Source organism: Saccostrea cucullata, unplaced genomic scaffold, assembly GCF_032062105.1.
Source record: "Saccostrea cucullata isolate Sc308-1 unplaced genomic scaffold, CSIRO_AGI_Scuc_v1 ctg6220, whole genome shotgun sequence".
Lineage (NCBI taxonomy): Eukaryota > Metazoa > Mollusca > Bivalvia > Ostreida > Ostreidae > Saccostrea > Saccostrea cuccullata.
In genome coordinates, this window is record NW_026929061.1 from 17,263 (window position 1) to 35,627 (window position 18,365).

The window sequence follows — 18,365 nt, forward strand, 5'->3', positions numbered from 1 at the left end:
CCAAAAACAAATTCACTTCCGGTTCGGACAGGAAGTACTGGAAACACACGAAAACAACTTCAAAACAAATAGAATATCATGATCTAATACTCCTGTAAATTTCATATCTTTACCTCAAACCGTTTCCGAGAAAACTGCCGGACAAAAGTCCATTTTAAAATTCGAAAATCGGCCATAACTTCGGACCGGAAATGAATTTTTCAAAAAACGGAATTTTATATAAACTTCATAGAAACTCTTGTTGCTAAAGCAACAAAGAAGGTCTTCCGTTCTCCTCTATTGATCTGCATGAATGAACTTTTATATATGTTAAAAGAGGCATATGATTTGTTTAATTGATTTCGGGAAAACGAACGACAGGAGGTGTAACTTACCAAGATTACTGATGTTACTTTAAACTATTAAAGTCTCAATAACGTTTACAAAAATCAGTTTTATTTTTTTAAATGTTTGACTAAGAAGATTCTATAAAGAAATGTTTCAATATTAGATTTATTCCATCACTTCGTGTGACAACCGGAAGTGACGGCGGAAAATGTTAACCAAAATGGATTTGCCTACTCATCAAGATCTACCAATCCTAATTTTACAGGTTTTGTTTGTTAATCTCTTTCCGTTTACGAGATCTAGCCATGATAGCTTCTCATGTTGAGGACAGAAATTCACGCGATTAGAAGTCAATTTTGCAAAGATAACTGAAAGTACACAATCAAGGATGCTTGCATATAAATATGATTAATTCTTGTTTTGCTGTGCTTGAGAAGGTATTGCACATGTGAAACCTTTATCTTCCATTTTGGCCTGCCTTCTCTCAGGGGTAAAGCTTGCAAGAAATTTTTATCTATACTACCAGAGAATATCAAAGTCATCTTTGATGACACATAGGTTCTTTAGAAGAATTTTAAAATATGTATGTCATTCATTTTTCAAGAAATTGTTGCAATATCAAGAAGATGAAACTTAAACGTTTACATTTACAGCAACAGACAATCGATAAAAGCTCACTTGAGCTTTCTGCTCTGGTAAACTAAAAATGTAGTTATGGGAAAAGTGATGCCCAAAATCTAAAATGAAATGTAACTAAAAATAAATGCACAATTTATATGAAATATTAAGAGTAAAATGTATGTAAACTTGTTCGCCTGTTTGTACTTGAATTGTGCATTTTCTAAAGTTTCAGTCAGAACATCAAATGAGAAGAGATATACAAATTTTGCATTGTTTTATTTCAGAAATGTCATTTCAATTTGACATTGAGCTATTCCAGGTAAAAAATGTAATATGGAAAGTTTAAAAGGCACTTTTAATTTTACCTAACCACTTGTATTGTTAATTATTTTTCCCCCCAATCAGCATTACATTGAATTGGAAATTCTTTTGATATAGCACCATTCATCTAAATTCAAAATAAAAAAATTGCGTTTTTTCTGCTACAGGTTGAATAGATAGCGCTCGTCAAAGTTAATGATACTCACTACAAAAATTATACGATGTGATGTGTTTGAGATGGAACATTGTATGCTGTCTGTAAATTTCAAATGAAAGTAATTTGTATACTTTACTACCTAAAAAAATGTATTAAGTGCCTATTAGCCCCCTCCCCCACAACCAACTACATTTTTTCTGGAATAGCTGGAACAATAATTGTGTAAAAACAACAAAATAAGAACTGATAACATTCGTTCAAAAATCCTGTGAAAGGATTTTACCAAAAATGTTCACAATATAATAAAAAAAAAAAGTTTCATAATGTGGTCAGGATATAGGCAAGTAATGATTTTTTCACACACATTAATAATGTTGCAAAAATAGGTTGCATTTGTGAAATAATAAGAATAAAATGTTAAACAGTATCGACGAGCACATTATACAATGTGGTTACCAGTATATTTTGGAACATCTTATCTCAAAGATGGATGCATGTGTGTTGTATTTGACACAGTTTAAAAGAAATACAACTCCATAGGACATAAATGTTGCATACAGGTTTCATTAAGGCTAAAAAAAAATTAATAGTTTCTCAGGCCCAAAAACTAAATGCATCAGGTAGGTTTATTTTTAAAGTTATAATATGTATTCAACTTGAAATTATGTTATTCCAAATATTTCTTTGAATATTTATTCATAAAATATTGTGAATTTTGAAGATATATATCGTTTTCTAATAAATTATCTATCATTTAAGATAGAATTAATGAGGTGGGGAATAACTTAATGTTTTTTTAAAACCTGGAAAACTATAAATTAAAAAAAGAAAAAGGTCATTGCGGTTGTTTTTGAACTGATATGGTGGTAGCCTTAGAAGCTATTGATTAATTTTTGTTGCACTAATAATGAGTAAATAAAGTGTTTTTGCTTGTAAAACTGAACTTGTGACAAATTTTAGAAAAGCATGTTTATGACCTAGAGAAGTCAATTGGTCAAACAATATCTGTGCACTTGAAATATTTTACCCCTACACATTGGGAAATAGGGTTTTAAAATAATAGATCAATTTCTTGTGTTAAATTGTTTCGAATGCATAGACCAAACAATATGACCTCTAATCATATTTATAAAAAGTGAGGTATAAAAAAAAATGCTTTCAAATTTGCCATAAAAACTTGAAAAGTTGAAACCTGTTTACCAAGGTTACTTGATAATAAAAATCAATAAAAACATGTGCACTTCTGCAAGAAAAAGGTCAGCAATAAAGAAGTGGTGCGACCATGAGTGACATTGCTCACCTGTTAGTAATACATGTCACGGCCAAGAAGAAAGCAAAATGAAATCCAGTGTGGCTAAAACGTCGAAACATACAACTTAAGGGGGTGGGGGTTATATGAATTAACTTGAATCTACACTAAATGACAATGGTTTAATATAGATGTTAATGTGTTGATGTGGTATGGGTTTTCTAAATAAAAGTTTGAAGCCTAGGAATTAAAATTTAAAAACATGTTGACAGAATTATGTGTGGATGTTCTCATAAAAAGATCACTAATCATGATTATGTTGTTGAGAAAACTTATAAAAAAAATCCTTTGTTATATGTAAAGCCTTGACCCAGCATTGTTTCCCCACTCTCCATCATTTGGTAATGATGTAAACAAATTTGAATCTACAATAATTGGGCCAAAATAAAATTATACTTTGTTTGGTATTGAATATCTCAATAGATTTAACATTGAACTTGAGAGGCTAAGTCCGTGATGTTGAAATAAAAAAGATTGTTCAGATCCCAGTTAGAAAATTGCAAGGATAAGAAATGAAAAATATCTGACAGTATGACAACTCACAAGCTAGTCTTTGAAATGTAATGTTAAACAAGAGCAATGCTATGAAATACACTGATAGAATTGTTTAAAAAATGATTTTTAAATAAAATAGAAGTTTGACGTTTAAGGTGAATTCTAACAAATGTTCAGATCTAACATCTGAATTAGATTGATATATGAGTACCATTCTGTGTAGTGCTATATATAATTTTTCAAAACAAAACAAAACATATCAATAAATAAAAGAAAGAAAATTATTGAAAATCTTTACTGTTCACCAAGATTTTTTAATCATTTAGCTTCAATTAAAAAAAAAAAAAACCTCCCTCCCTCATGGGTCTGAACCCCCCAAGGTGGCAATTCTAAACAAACATTTCTTTAAGGATGGCGTTGAGTATGTTTTGATATGTATATTTGCAATGGCATGTTTTTGAAGCTGTTTCAGAAGGAAATATTTGTTTAATATATATTCGTTTATTAAATTTGATTGTCCACTGTTTATTTACCTTAACCCTTGGGGTCATGATTTATACAAATTTAATAACACAACTTTTTATTTTTTGTAAATATGAGCAATTTTGCTTTGTTATTCTTGAGAGATTTTCAATTTTTTCCTATAAATATTTGTACTAAAAATATGATTTTCATTTGAAAAGCACCCTTTCATGAGGGGACATTTAATGATTTGAACTAATTAAATGACTACATGAGGATGCATACATATAAGATGTCAAAGATCATGGATTTGTTGTCTTTAAGAAGATTTTTTAAAGTTTTTTCTTATATATTCGTATGTTAAACTTTGATCATATCTGGTGGCCTCAGGCTATGTCTGGGGGTCATAATTTAAAAATCAAATTTTGTAATGTGCAATACTTGAAGATGTTTCCAGATTAGTTTTATATTTTCCCAACTCTGTAGTTCTTGATGAGGAGATTTACAAACATGCCACAAAATTTTAATTATGTCTTCATTATTTCCCTTTATAAGAGGTCATGCATGGCCTTTCATATGAAGATAGTAGTTGAGTCTTCTGTGGTCAAGGATGCTTTGTGTTTAGTTTTATTGAAATTGCTCCAGTGGTTCTTGAAAAGAAGTTAAAAATATGAAATGTTTACAGACAGACGGACAGCTAGACAGACGACCAAATTATGATTAGAAAAGCTTATTTGAGCTTTGAATTATAGGTGAAATGAAATGAGCGTTGTTCAAAAGAAGTACTTTTCTTGAAAAGTTTAATCTCTCTTAGGTTTCTTTGCTGGGTTGATCTTCTCTCTGGAAAAATGAAGAATTATGAATGAAAATTAAAGTTGCATGAAAGTACTTTAAAAATATTGTGAAGATCTATTTCTTCAAGAGTTTCATTAAAAATGGATTAATAGTAAAAATGTTTTGATATACTTTATATTGATAGTATTTGCAATGTTGTAATATATAAATTTTTGACCTCATTGATAATCCTGAAGAAATTTTTTTCCAAATAATTATATTTGTTGAAGAGGTACAATCTGTAATACTAGATATATTAAAAGTAAAAAGTTGAAATTTTGCATTATTGATACTGTTTGCAATTATTTTAATGAGAGATTTTGAGATCATGATTATATAATTATTTTAATGAGAGATATTGAGATCATGATTATATATATAGTTATATAAATAACTTTACAGTTCAACAATGGTAAATCCATGAGCGCTTCCTTTGATATGTATGTCTTGTTCGAACCCTCTGGGAAATATTCTTTCCAGTTCCGTTGTTTTTACTTTATAAGTTTTTGTGTCAATGATGAGATAGCTGAAGTCCCTAGATGAAAAAAAAAAAAAGATCTTTGAGTCACTATGGCTAGTTTAAGAATTTTTTTTCCAAATTTCTTTATTTAAGGGTCCTCCACACCAAGTGACCTGTGACGTATATAGAGAAAAAATACTTTTACTTCCGATTTTATTGAGAAAATACATGAACGAACTGTCTGTTACTCAGAAAGACAAATAATCGCAATTTCAACTTTCAAAGATAGTTATGAGAAATTAAAGCTAATGTGCTTTCATAAAGAGCCTACATATACGCATGTTTATTCAAAACCAGAGTTAAACTGATGACAAAATATTAGAAGAAGCAAAATTTGTGGAATGTTTTTAATGAATGTTGGTCATTAAGCTTTGATTTGAAAAAACATTAAGCGGTGATTTGAACAAACTTGAATCTACACCAGCTGAGGATGCTTCTATGTAAATATGATGAATAATGACTATGCTATTCTAGACAAGATTTTAAAAAACTTTTCCTATATATCCTATATGAAACTTTGGTCGGCCATTTTGGGACCTTAATTCCCAATTATCTTCATTTGATCAAACTTGAATTTCCTTCACCCAAGGATACTTTGTGGCAATTTTGGTTGAAATTGGCCTAGTGATTCTTGAAGAAAAGTCGAAAATGTGAAAAGTTTACAGACGGATCGACAGACAGACAGATGGACACTGGACAAAATGTGATCAGAAAACCTCACTTGAGCCTTCGGCTCAGGTGAGCTAAAAATCATAGGATATGTGATGACAAAATGTCAAGTAATCTTTCAGTTGTAGTCAGTGAAGAAGAAGAATAAAATTTAATGATCGACTTACTCTCTAAAATCTACCCCTTCGACTTTTCCTTCGACTATGGTGTTCTCTTCGGATTCCTATGATAGAAAAATTGTTGTAATAATTTTTAATTAAAGCATTAAAGTGGAAAGTTCATGCAACTTAATCCTTTGTTTGAAAAGAGTCACTTGAATGTATTTTTTTTCTTATTGATCTGCAAGTTTTACATTATTTTTTCTATTAGTAAAATAGACAGGAGCATGCATTTTCACTACAGTCAAACCTGATTTAAGAGATGACTTGTTTGAGAACAAGAAATTAGCTACACATGTGGCCACTTTTCAAGGTTTCAAAAGAATGAATAAACCAGAAGTGTCTGTTAAGTCTTTAGCTCAACTGGTATGTTATAAAAATAAAGGAAGAAAAAAATTATTAATTAAGCTCTTTCAAATGACATCAAGAGCAATGACTCGGTGACCTTGACCGATATACTAAAAATATTTTTTTTAACTTTCACCTTTTCTTATGAACCATAAAAGATAGAGACTTTAAATTTGGTATGCATATGCCACTGATTAATTCGTTTCATACAACACTACGGTCAATGACCTTGTGACCTTGACAGTGTCCTATATGCTAAAAATATCTGTTTTGAATCTTCAGCATAACTTTTGAACAATGAGAGATAGAGACTTCATATTTGGTATGCATATTTTACTAATCAAGTTCTTTTGAATGACATCAAGATCTGTGATCTTGTGCCCTTGACTATGGCCCATATGCTAAAAGTGTTTTTTTTTTTTAAATTGAGTTGAAGATGGATGAATAGTGTTTTCCAAACACATCTTGTTCAAGATTGCACTAATTTGAGTGGTTTTGGTTCCATCCTGCAGGAGACAGGGATCATGAAATTAACAATTTTTGTTTTACATGCATGTTTTATGCCAAATTTGGTTGAAATTGGTTTACTGGCTTCAGAAAAGAAGCTCAAAATGTTCAAACATTACTGTACGCTGACGGATGAAAATGGATAGGAATAGGTCACCTGAGTTTACTCAGGTGATGTAACTTTACTCAGGTGACCTAAAAATGTAAATTATATTTATGTTAAGAGAACAAGAATTTCAGTTCATACCTTTATGGAAGTAAGCAGGGTTGAATTTAGTGAAATTATATCTTTAAATGTTGCAACTTCTACGTTGCAGACAGTCACGACTTCATCATTCTGCGGCAGACACTTGTCGGCATGGTCTCCCCACAATTTACAAACTACTCGGGAAGTACCTTCCATCGACTCTATTGTTATCTCCTTCCTCTTACTATTGGGCGATTCTATGATCTGTGATGACTTGAACAAATACTTTGTATATTAGAAATATGTTATACAATTTAATTGTAAAAATATAAAATGTACGTGATCTTTGTACATTATTACTGTACATTATAATCATTATGATCATGTTTTCTAAAAAGAATGTTCACAAGTATCTATAACAAGAGGCCCATGGGCCACATTACTCACCTGAGAAGCTTTGACCATTCTGTTCTTTACCGGATTTCCCCCTTGTTATACATAATGCATCCCCAGCCTACCCCACTGATCATAATTTAGACATTTTGAAATTTATACTACGCAATGATCCTTCCATGGGCACATATGTTTGAGCTTTTTTTGCCCAGTGGTTCCTGAGAAGAAGATTTTAAAAGATTTTTCTTATATATTTCTACGTGAAACTTTTATTCCCTACAATGGCCCCGCTCTTCCCCCAGGGGTCATGATTCCTACAATTTAGAATTTACACTACCCCAGAATGCTTCCACATAAGTTTCACTTTTTCTGGCCCAGTGGTTCTTGAGAAGAAGATTTTCAAAGATTTTTCCTTTGTATTTCAATATAAAAGTTTGATTCCCCATTGTGGCCCCGCCCTTCCCCTGGGGGTCATTATTTTAACAATTTAGAATCAACATTATACCAGGATGCTTCCACATAAGTTTCAGCTTTCCTGGCCCAGCAGTTCTTGAGAAGAAGATTTTTAAAGATTTTTCCAATATATTTCCATCTAAAATTTTGATACCCAATTGTGGCCCTGCCCTTCCCCCGGGGGTCATTATTTTAACAATTAGGAATGTAAACTATACCAGGATGCTTCCACATAAGTTTCAGCTTTTCTGGCCCAGTGGTTCTAGAGAAGAAGATTTTCAAAGATTTTTCCTATATATTTCTCTATAAAACTGATTCCCGATTGTGGCCCGCCTTTCCGATGGGGGTCATGATGTGAATAATTTAGAATCTATAATATACCAGGATGCTTCCACATAAGTTTCAGCTTTTCTGGCCCAGCGTTTCTTGAGAAGATGATTTTTTAATGACCCAACCCTATTTTTGTCTTTCCTTGATTTTCTCCCCTTGCGAGGGGATATGTCCCTTCATTTTAACAATTTAAATTCCCTTTCACCCAAGGATGCTTTGTACCAATTTTGGTCAAAATTGGCCCAGTGGTTCTTGAAGAGAAGTAAATGTGACAAGAGGCCCAGGGACCACAGCGCTCACCTGAGCAGATTGGCTAGGAGAAAGCACATATCAGATCAGAAATGAAAGTTTACTGGGGGGGGGGGGGGGGGGGGGGATTTAATTTTAACCCCCCATGGGTTCATGATTTGAACAAACTTGAATCTACACTACCTGAAAATGATTTCATATTAATATCACCAATCATAGGTTTGAAGTACTTGTAAAGATGATTTTAAAGGTTTCCCTATAAATCCCTATATAAACTTTGGTCGGCCATTTTTACCCAACCCTAGCCCCGGGTGTCATGGTTTGAACAAACTTGAATCTACACTACCTGAGGATGATTCCACATGAGTTTCATTTTTCCTGGCCCAGCGGTTCTTGAGAAGAAGATTTTTAAAGATTTTTCCTATATATTCCTATGTAAAACTTGGGTTGGCCATTTTGGCCCCACCCTATCCCAGGGGTCATGATTTGAACAAACTTGAATTTACACTACCTGAAGATGATTCCACATAAGTCTCATCTTTCCTGGCCTAGTGGTTCTTGAAAAGAAGATTTTTAAATATTTTTCCTATATATTCCTATGTAAAACTTGAGTCGGCCATTTTGGCCCCACCCTAGCCCCGGGGGTCATGATTTGAACAAACTTGAATCTACACTACCTGAGGATGATTCCATGTGAGTTTCATCTTTCCTGGCTCAGTTGTTTTTCAGAAGAAGATTTTTTTAAAATGCAATTAATTTTTCTCTAATTCATAATTATTTCCCCTTGGAAAAGGGTGTGGCCCTTCATTTGAACAAACTTGAATCCCTTTTACCCAAGGATGCTTTGTGGCAAGTTTGGTTGAAATTGGCCCTGCGGTTCTTGAGAAGAAGTCTAAAATGTTAAAAGTTTACAGACAGACGGACAGAAGGACGCCAGACAAAATGTGATCAGTTTTATAGCTCACTTGAGCCTTCGGCTCAGGTGACCTTAAAAGTATACAGACGGACAGACAACGGACAAATGTGATCAGAAAAGTTCACTTGAGCCTTATATAAAAGAAAGAAATAAATTTATGCTTACTTTTCGTAAAATACCTCTGACTGAAACCATTCTTTTTTGTGGTGATTGGAGAATTTCCTCGACTGTTTCTTGTGGTGGGTTGAGGTATGTGTCAATGACAGATTGGTTCATTTCGAATGGAGATGTTTCAAAAACCTTAAAACATGTCAATTGTGTTCAGATTTCAGCAATATTTAGTAGAGCAGGTGTTTTGTTAAGGTACTCAGATATTTCGATCTACTTGTCTAAATCAATTATGATACAACAAGAACTGTCCAAACTGGACAAAATACCCCCCGCTGGATTTTTCAGAAGTAATATTTTCCATAATAGATATGTATCAAACACAAATTATGAAATTTTTTTAACAGTGATCTTGAACTTCCCCAAATGACCTAGGGTCAAGGTCATGACACACAATTTTGTCATGGGCAATCTTTGTGTGAAATGAGAACCTACCATGTTTATCCATAAGAAAAATATGGATCAGACACGAATTATGAAATTTTTCTTCCAGTGACCTTGAACTTCCCCAAATGATCTTGGGTCAAGGTCATGACACAAAATAGGGTTTCATGGGCAATCTTTGTGTGAAATGAGAATTTACCAAGTTTATCCATAAGAAAGATATGTACCAGACACGAATTATGAAATTTTTCTTCCAGTGACCTTGAACTTGCCCAAATGACCTTGGGTCAAGGTCATGACACACCCTTGGGTCATGAGCAATCTTAGTGTGGAGTAGTAGATTGTAATGTCCCTCTAAGAAAAATATGGACCGGACACCATTGCACAGACAGACGGACAAGGTGATTCCTATAACCCCCCAAACTTTGTTTGTGGGGGTTATAATAAAATGTCTTGTAGTGACACAAATAAAGAAGATTAGGGTTGTTATCTAGAAGTATTTAAAGGGGGTGACTATAGTTTTATTGTGTGAAAACTACAATAGTGAAACTCTTGCTTTTTATATAATATATAGCTTGCATTAACTTTAGTGTACTTGCAAAATTTGGGCATTTCAAAGCATTAATTTGTTTTCAGACCATGTAACTCCCACCCACCAATCCTTGACCCAGGAGGGGAGGGGGGGGGGATAAAAAATAATCATTTTGCTAGATGCACCTTCCTTCATCATTAATATATATACTTGGATCATTAGCATAAACCCAAAAGCAAAGGAAAATATTTTCTAAGAATTAATGTTTTTTTTACTGAATAATCAAAAGAGCCTTAACACCTGAACCCCTGATTCTGGGGCAATAAAAGTCACAATTTTTGAAAAGGAACTTTTGCTTATCAGAACAATGTGCTTAATTAGTTTATTTAATACTCAGAAGCAGAGAAGATTTTCAAAGAAAAAATGCATTTTCACTATATATAATCTATAGAGCCCCGCGAAACACTAGAACCCCTGATCCTAGCGCTATAAAATTCAGAAATCTGGAAGAGGCACTCTTACTAATCATAACTATGTAATTAGTTTATTTAAAAACCAGAAGCAGAGAGGAAGATTTTCAAGGAAATAATGCATTTTCACTATATAATATATATAGTCCCGCCCTAGCACTAGAACCTGTGACCCTGGGGCCATAAATTTCACAATTTAGGTAGAGGACTCATTGCTTATTACATTCATCACCGTGTATATCCCAACATGCGGGGTGTATACTATGTTGTGCGCGGGGTGTATGCTTCCGAAGCGAGAGAAAGGGGGTCAATGTAAGTTCTTTGTCCATTTTCTCAACTTACGGATATTTTTCGTCAGTAAGCATATGCCTACGGAAGGAAGCATTGTCTAAGGAGTATATGGATACCAGTGAATCCACTGGACACCTTCTAGTTTTATCAAACACCTCAACACAATTCCGAGGATCGGAGCAAAATTGACGCTACACTGTGTTTATGATCAAATATCAGAACAAAGCTTTGCTTTATCGTCACTTTTATATTATTGTTAAATATATGTTTACAAAATAAACGTTTGTACAAATTGTCTGTAAATAAAACAGTTCGTATATAAAGATATTGACGAAAAATCAATGTTGTGTCCGGGGTGTATGCAACATGTTGTACGCGGGGTGTATACCCCTCTTTTTACTCTATAATATTATTGTCTGAAATGTCATTAAAAAAATTGTTAACAATTGATTTTTGTAAGAGTTCTATTTATTTTTTTAATTATTCAATAAAATTGATACACGTTCATCGTACTTTTGGCTGTGCATGCACATGGAAGTAAATGTACAGGGTACTTTGTTTAACTGTTTAATGTGATAACCAAGAATTCATTTCTTCTTCGATTTAAAGGCACCTTATGCAGATCCTTTCTTAATAAATTCTTCACACATGCATCATTTTGAAAATTTAACATTTACTCATAATTTCTGTTTAACTTTTTTTAATACTTTTTAAATGGGTTTGAAAATATTTAGCTTTTTGTAATGTCATACTTTCTAGGAATGGGCCCGAGGAAGGTGTATTTGTGGGGGGGGGGGGGGCGTAACTTTACTACGAGTATATACGATAATAAATTAGAGGAGGGTGAACATAATTGATATTATTTACACGTCAACGTAAAAATGTAATTGTACCAAAAACAGTTGTTTTTTTTTTCAATTGTGCCAGCCCTCGGAAAATTGTCGTCCCTTGTTACAAATGTGCATTTTCATAGCCGGCTTTACATGTTTATTGTGATTTGTAAAATATGAAATCTTTTCAGATAAGGAAAAATGAGTCCACATATTGCGGAAATTGAAAGGAAAATTAATATACATGTATCATACAGACACGTAGTATCACCCCCCTATTTGTTCCAGTCACAAGTTTTCACTACAGAAATGTTCGAGGAATCAAAAGTCAGGTTGCCCCCCCCCCCTTTTTTTTGTTGCAACATAGTCAAAAAATGGTTATGTAGTATGTTTAAGTAAAAAAAGGAGAATTGGTACTGAAAAAAGATGGGACCTACAACCCCCACCTGACACAGGAGTTTCGATACCCACCCCCCTTTTTTTATAGCTAGTCAACTTATGTCGTTTTTTTTTTCAGGTACCCCTTCAAAAAAGATTCTACATCACTGTCGTAAATGCTTAAGAATACATGTATTGATAAAATAAATGTTGCAGAAACAAAAAAGAAAAAGAATTTATTCATAATACACCATTTACGTAGTGTTTCTTTTATTTTTAACACGCGAAATATTTAGATTAAAACGAGCCAAAGAAAGGGCAAAGTGTCCTCAATGCAGGGATTGGGGAGGGGGGCGAGGGACCCTTTGGAGAGATTTTATGATTACATAGATTTAGATCATTGCACCATCTACAATATAGCATTTAGTCAGATAACAATCGCTCCTCGCACATCTATCACCTTTTATGTTTGAATATGATAGTTTTTTTAATTCTTTTTTAAATTTAGATTTGTTTTTTATTTCAGTAAGTTTATGGAAATTACTCTTTGGTTTGGCATCAGTATTAAGGTCTTTTATCAACACTATCTGTCGCTTTTAAGCTTGTGTGAATATAATATTTCCATTGATACTTTGCACTACACAATCCTAAGAAAAATATGGGGTATACACCCTGCGTACAACATGTTGCATACACCCCGGACACAACATTGATTTTTCGTCAATATCTTTATATACGAACTGTTTTATTTACAGACAATTTGTACAAACGTTTATTTTGTAAACATATATTTAACAATAATATAAAAGTGACGATAAAGCAAAGCTTTGTTCTGATATTTGATCATAAACACAGTGTAGCGTCAATCTTGTTCCGATCCTCGGAATTGTGTTGAGGTGTTTGATAAAACTAGAAGGTGTCCAGTGGATTCACAGGTATCCATATACTCCTTAGACAATGCTTCCTTCCGTAGGCATATGCTTACTGGCGAAAAATATCCGTAAGTTGAGAAAATGGACAAAAAACGTACATTGACCCCCTTTCTCTCGCTTCGGAAGTATACACCCCGCGCACAACATAGTATACACCCCGCATGTTGGGATATACACGGTGATTCATGCTAACAGTTTGTCTGCTTGATGTCAGGGAGTAAAGAAGAAGATTTTTTAAGATTGCAATAATTTTAGTAGGTTTGGCCCCACCCCTCAGGCCCCAGGGGGACGGGGACCATGAAATTCACAATATTTGTTCCCCTTCATCCATAGATGCTGCATACCAAATTTGGTAGAAAATGGTTCAGTGGTATCAGAGAAGAAGCTGAAAATGTTCAAATGTTAACACACAACAATGGACGAAAACAGATGGCAATCGGTCACCCGAGTTACTCAGGTGACCTTAGCTGCAATAATGTAGCCCTCTTCCTTTTTTTTTTTTTTTTTTTTTTTTGGGAGAGGGCTACAACTCCTTAGGATCTTCATAATGGTGCAGCTGCGGGAGTGATTTGCTGCTGCACGGATTTAGGCTCAAATTAACAGTAAATGGCTATTTTATTAACATTTCTTACCTTGACTCCAAATAAGTAGTCATCCAAGACGTAAACCAATTCAAAAATATACAGAACGATTCCTATATCGCTTATTTTTCGTGTATGTCAACATCACAACTCGAATTTATCCGCCATGTTTACTGACCTTGATCGATTGTATTTTGGGACAGCCAATGAGAATTTAGGTTCTATAGGAGCGGATCTTTTTGGAATTCCCTTATTTTAAACATAAATATCGCTGCTTTCATAAAAATAACACTTAAAATGGTTTTATATACCTATGTTTTTGTGATGAAGTTCAGCACATACATTTATAAACATCGATAATTGCTTTATTCAGTTGTTCTAAATTTCAAGGGAAAGTCTCATTACGTCACGCGTGAACTGTCATGGCTGCTGAAGTAAACTACCAGGAAACATGCAGAGTTATTTTACAAGTTTTTCGCATTTAACGGGGTCTACTGTTGACAGTGAATAAAAAATTCGTCTTATTAGAAGTAAGTTGAATGTAAAAATAATTTATTTTGCCTGCAGTCGCTCCTATTGAAAAAAATTTTTGCACCATTACGGAGATGCGATGGAATTGTAGCCCTCTCCAGAAAACATCAGATTAAAAAAAATTGGAGAGGGCTACATTATTGCAGCTAAGGTGACCTAAAAATTGTACAAGACATTAATTTTCAGTGGAATTTTCTTTCAGAAAGATTTTGATATATATGTTGAAAACTAATACTGACTCATTGTGCGACTTTTTGTCTGCTTTTCATAAAACTGAAACTTATTCCAAAATAGCTAAATATAGCAATATTTTATAGGTAAATAAAGCTATATAGGTAGATATACCTATATAGCTAAATATATTGATTTTCCTGGACCTGTTTATAGCATTTCATATATCCAGCAAGAGGCCAATGGGCCACATTGTTCACCTGAGTAACTTAGGAGATGCAGATCTTTTTGTTCTATATATATTTCTATGTAAAACTTGGATTCCCTATTGTGGCCCTGCCCTACCCCCGGGGTTCATGATTTTAACAAATTAATATCTACACTACCCAAGGATGCTTCCATATCAGTTTCAGCTTCCCTGGCCCAGTGTTTTCTAAGAAGATTTTTAAAGATTTGTTCTATATATTTCTATGTAAAACTTGGATTCCCTATTAAAGCCCCGCCCTACCCCCGGGGGTCATAATTTTAACAATTCAATATCTACACTACCTAAGGATGCTTCCACACAAGTTTCAGCTTTTCTGGCCCAGTGGTTCTTGAGGAGAAGATTTTTTAATGACCCCACCGTATTTTTGTATTTTCTTGATTATCTCCCGTTGGAAGGGGTCTTGGCCCTTGGTTTAAACCATTTAAATTTCCCTTCACCCAAGGATGATTTGCACCAAGTTTGATTAAAATTGGCCCAGTGGTTCTAGAGAAGAAGTTGAAAGTGTAAAAAGTTAACAGACAGACGGACAACGGTTGATCAGAAAAGCTCACCCGAGCTTTCAGCTCAGGTGAGCTAAAAATGAAAGTGGGCGACAGTGGGAGACAATTTTTAAAAGGAAAATTAGGAAAGAAACGTGCTTTTCTGCTGCTATTAAACTTAGAAACGTACCAAATGACGTCATATTTCCAGAAAGCCTCTCCTTTATTTCATATTCTTTAACGATTTATCATATTCATCTTCTCAACTATTGTTAATGCTAATTTCATAACTTTTTGAAAACAAAATTTTTAGGGGACAATAAAGCTTAAACTGTATCCCCTTGTGATAAAAGCAGGATTGAAGAACTTTGCAATGAAACATCTAGACGTGACCTGTAATATTGGCGACTTTAGTGTATGTCAACTGTAAACTGTAAGAGTAATAAATACCTCTTCCCTTGTCATCCCTCTTTCTGTCTTTCACAAGAAATAAAAGACCAAGATATTGGGGCCCTGAACTGTTGGTAGCATAAATGATAAGTAAAATTATAGGCATTTCTATCTTGGAATAAAGTGTAGAATGTTCTTACCTTTGAGGATTCTGTAAGGCGGACAGTTTCGCCGATGGCAGCTACATTAGAGCACAAATAATATTTTCCTTTTTGAAGGCTGTTTTCAAAGTGCTTCAGCTGTGGTAATGTAATTTGTTTGACGGATTTCTCAAGGTCTACATAGGCCATGGTTATTAGGAAAGATCCCCGGTCGTTTTTCCGCTTAATCTTTTCTGTCAAAATGTAGAGTTTTGTTCTTAGCATATTTCTGGCCATCATTCGTTTCACTGATCTGAGCGCGGGAATTAATCTGACGCTGCACGTGCGGCGGGAAAACCATTCGGGTCCTTTCGTCGGAGGTCGGTGAAACAACCTCTAACCTGGTCCACTGGCTCATCCTTACAGTGACGCGGAGTGTACGAAGCAAAATAGGGACAGGGAACCAGGCTAAACAACCTCGTGGTTTATCCGCTTGTCGGAAAGTACCGAAAAATTGTGAATTTTATAATATGTAGTCAGCTGAGGCCATCCGAATGTTTGGAGATGAAAAGATTACGGACAAATAATAATAATAAAAAAAAATAATAAAAAAAGATGAAGAAATGATACATTTTAGTGTCAAGCTTTATAACATAATAATTATGTAAAAATAATTTTAAATACCTTATATATAATTATCTGTAAGCGATATGAATGTGAATTTCATAAATTAAATGGTCATAATATGCAGTTTTTCTCTCATAACCTTTGACAATTGGATATTTAGGGCCTAGTGGAGAGTTTTTTTTTATTAAAACAATCTTTTCCATTAAACATTGTGAATTTTAGTGAATGCGTTTAAATGACGGTACTGTTAACAATAACTTAAAAAGATAAATTGGGAAAGATATATATACTTTTTAAATGAAATTCGTTATAAAAATATGTGAAAGAAATAAATTATTTATACCAAAGTAATTTTATAAAATACAATTTAAAGTGTGATTTTAAAATAACAGGATTAACACAAAAACGACGGGGGGTGTCTTTCCCTTTACTGTTTTTGACCATATCAAAAAAAAATATTTTACCCAAGGGGTGACACTGTTTATATACTGAAGTAACAAATGTGACAATTGACTATTGTCTTCATTAACATGCTATATATATGATTACAAACCCCTAAGTAAGTAAGTAAGTAAGTAAGTAAGTAAGTAAGTAAGTAAGTAAATTTTATTTAAAGCCATATATGGCGTATGTGCAATGAAAATTATTCAGTAGACTAAAATTATAAGAACTTATTATTTGTATCATTACTTTATATAAAGATAGAACTTTTCCGTAAATTACAAAATCTAAGTCAATTGCGTTATAAAGATATCACAATTTAAATTTGATTCTCAGAATTTTTTCCGTATCGGAAGAAAATACAAAAGATTTAAATAACACATAACAGAGAAGATAAAACTGTATTTTTAGATGAGACGAGGTGTTCTCCGTGATCAGAATTATATGAAAAGCTTTAATTTGAACGTATTAACTATATTTCTTTACTTAATTTTGTATTTTTCAAAAATATATTTTTTAGAACAGTTACGCCATATATGGCTTTAAAGTCGGCATTGTATACAATACATAACAAGAAACATGAGCTCTGTAGAGCTCTTAAACCGACTATCACAGTTAAAATATCACAAGAAAACATTTACAGCATAAATTAACATGCAAAAACACATGTACATATATACACATACAAATGACAGATAAAATGGCTTTAAAATCATTTGGGCATTATATATATTTATATTAAATCCCTTTTTTGAGAAAAAAATATCTTTCCAATTTATATTGATCAATTTTTTTTATCATATTTAACATTTATGTAATCTCACGTTCGTCTCGCGCTATGTGCATATCGTTCCGGGGCTGTAGATAGTCGGGCGTCGGGAAGTCTACTTTTACCCTTGCCCAATGTGACGTCATTGTCATTTCCAGTGTTTGCAGCTGCAGTAGACAGAGACTTGCAGGTTACACTTTATAGACAGCCAACTGACATCGTTTTTGGAAAGATTTCAAGAAAGTCTTCAAAGATCCTTAGAGATAAGATTGTTATTAATTCCAACTTGCTGCTCGAGCCTGATCAAAGAGATTTAAAGTAAGTACTTGGTGTAGGCATATATTGAAAATTTTCGTTCGTCAAATATGGCGACCAAGGGAATTACTGATGGATTAGTTCTTGTCTTCTTGATTTAAGAACTATTGCCACAAACGCATGGAAATTGATGTTGTCGACTCGTCAAATAATTGAATTAAAATATCATTATTTTGTTTTATTTAGGCCATTCCAATATTTTGTATTTGTGTAGCATCCACCCCAAATTTGAAAAGCTATCTTTCTAAGCTGAATAGACACACAAACCCACAGGGAAAAGGCAGATTTTATGTCCAGTTGTAAAATTTCTCAGTCATTTGAGAAATTTTCTGTCATTGTTATTAACTGATTAACTTAAACTATTATTTAGTTAATGGACATGTTGAAAAAAAAAATGGTATAACTGCACTCC

The 18,365-nt window shown here is 33.4% G+C and overlaps 1 protein-coding gene across 1 annotated transcript; it reads right to left on the reverse strand.

Annotated features, from left to right (window-relative positions):
• Positions 1 to 3,912: 3,912 nt before the first annotated feature.
• LOC134279703 (uncharacterized) lies at positions 3,913 to 16,177 on the reverse strand. Its single transcript, XM_062762130.1, has 6 exons — positions 15,862 to 16,177; positions 9,422 to 9,556; positions 6,976 to 7,188; positions 5,883 to 5,938; positions 4,927 to 5,061; positions 3,913 to 4,532 (listed from the first exon to the last, which is right to left on the reverse strand). The coding sequence occupies exons 1-6, from the start codon at positions 16,099 to 16,101 to the stop codon at positions 4,493 to 4,495; spliced, it is 819 nt and encodes a 272-aa protein (XP_062618114.1). The 5' UTR covers positions 16,102 to 16,177; the 3' UTR covers positions 3,913 to 4,492.
• Between the last annotated feature and the right edge of the window lie 2,188 nt (positions 16,178 to 18,365).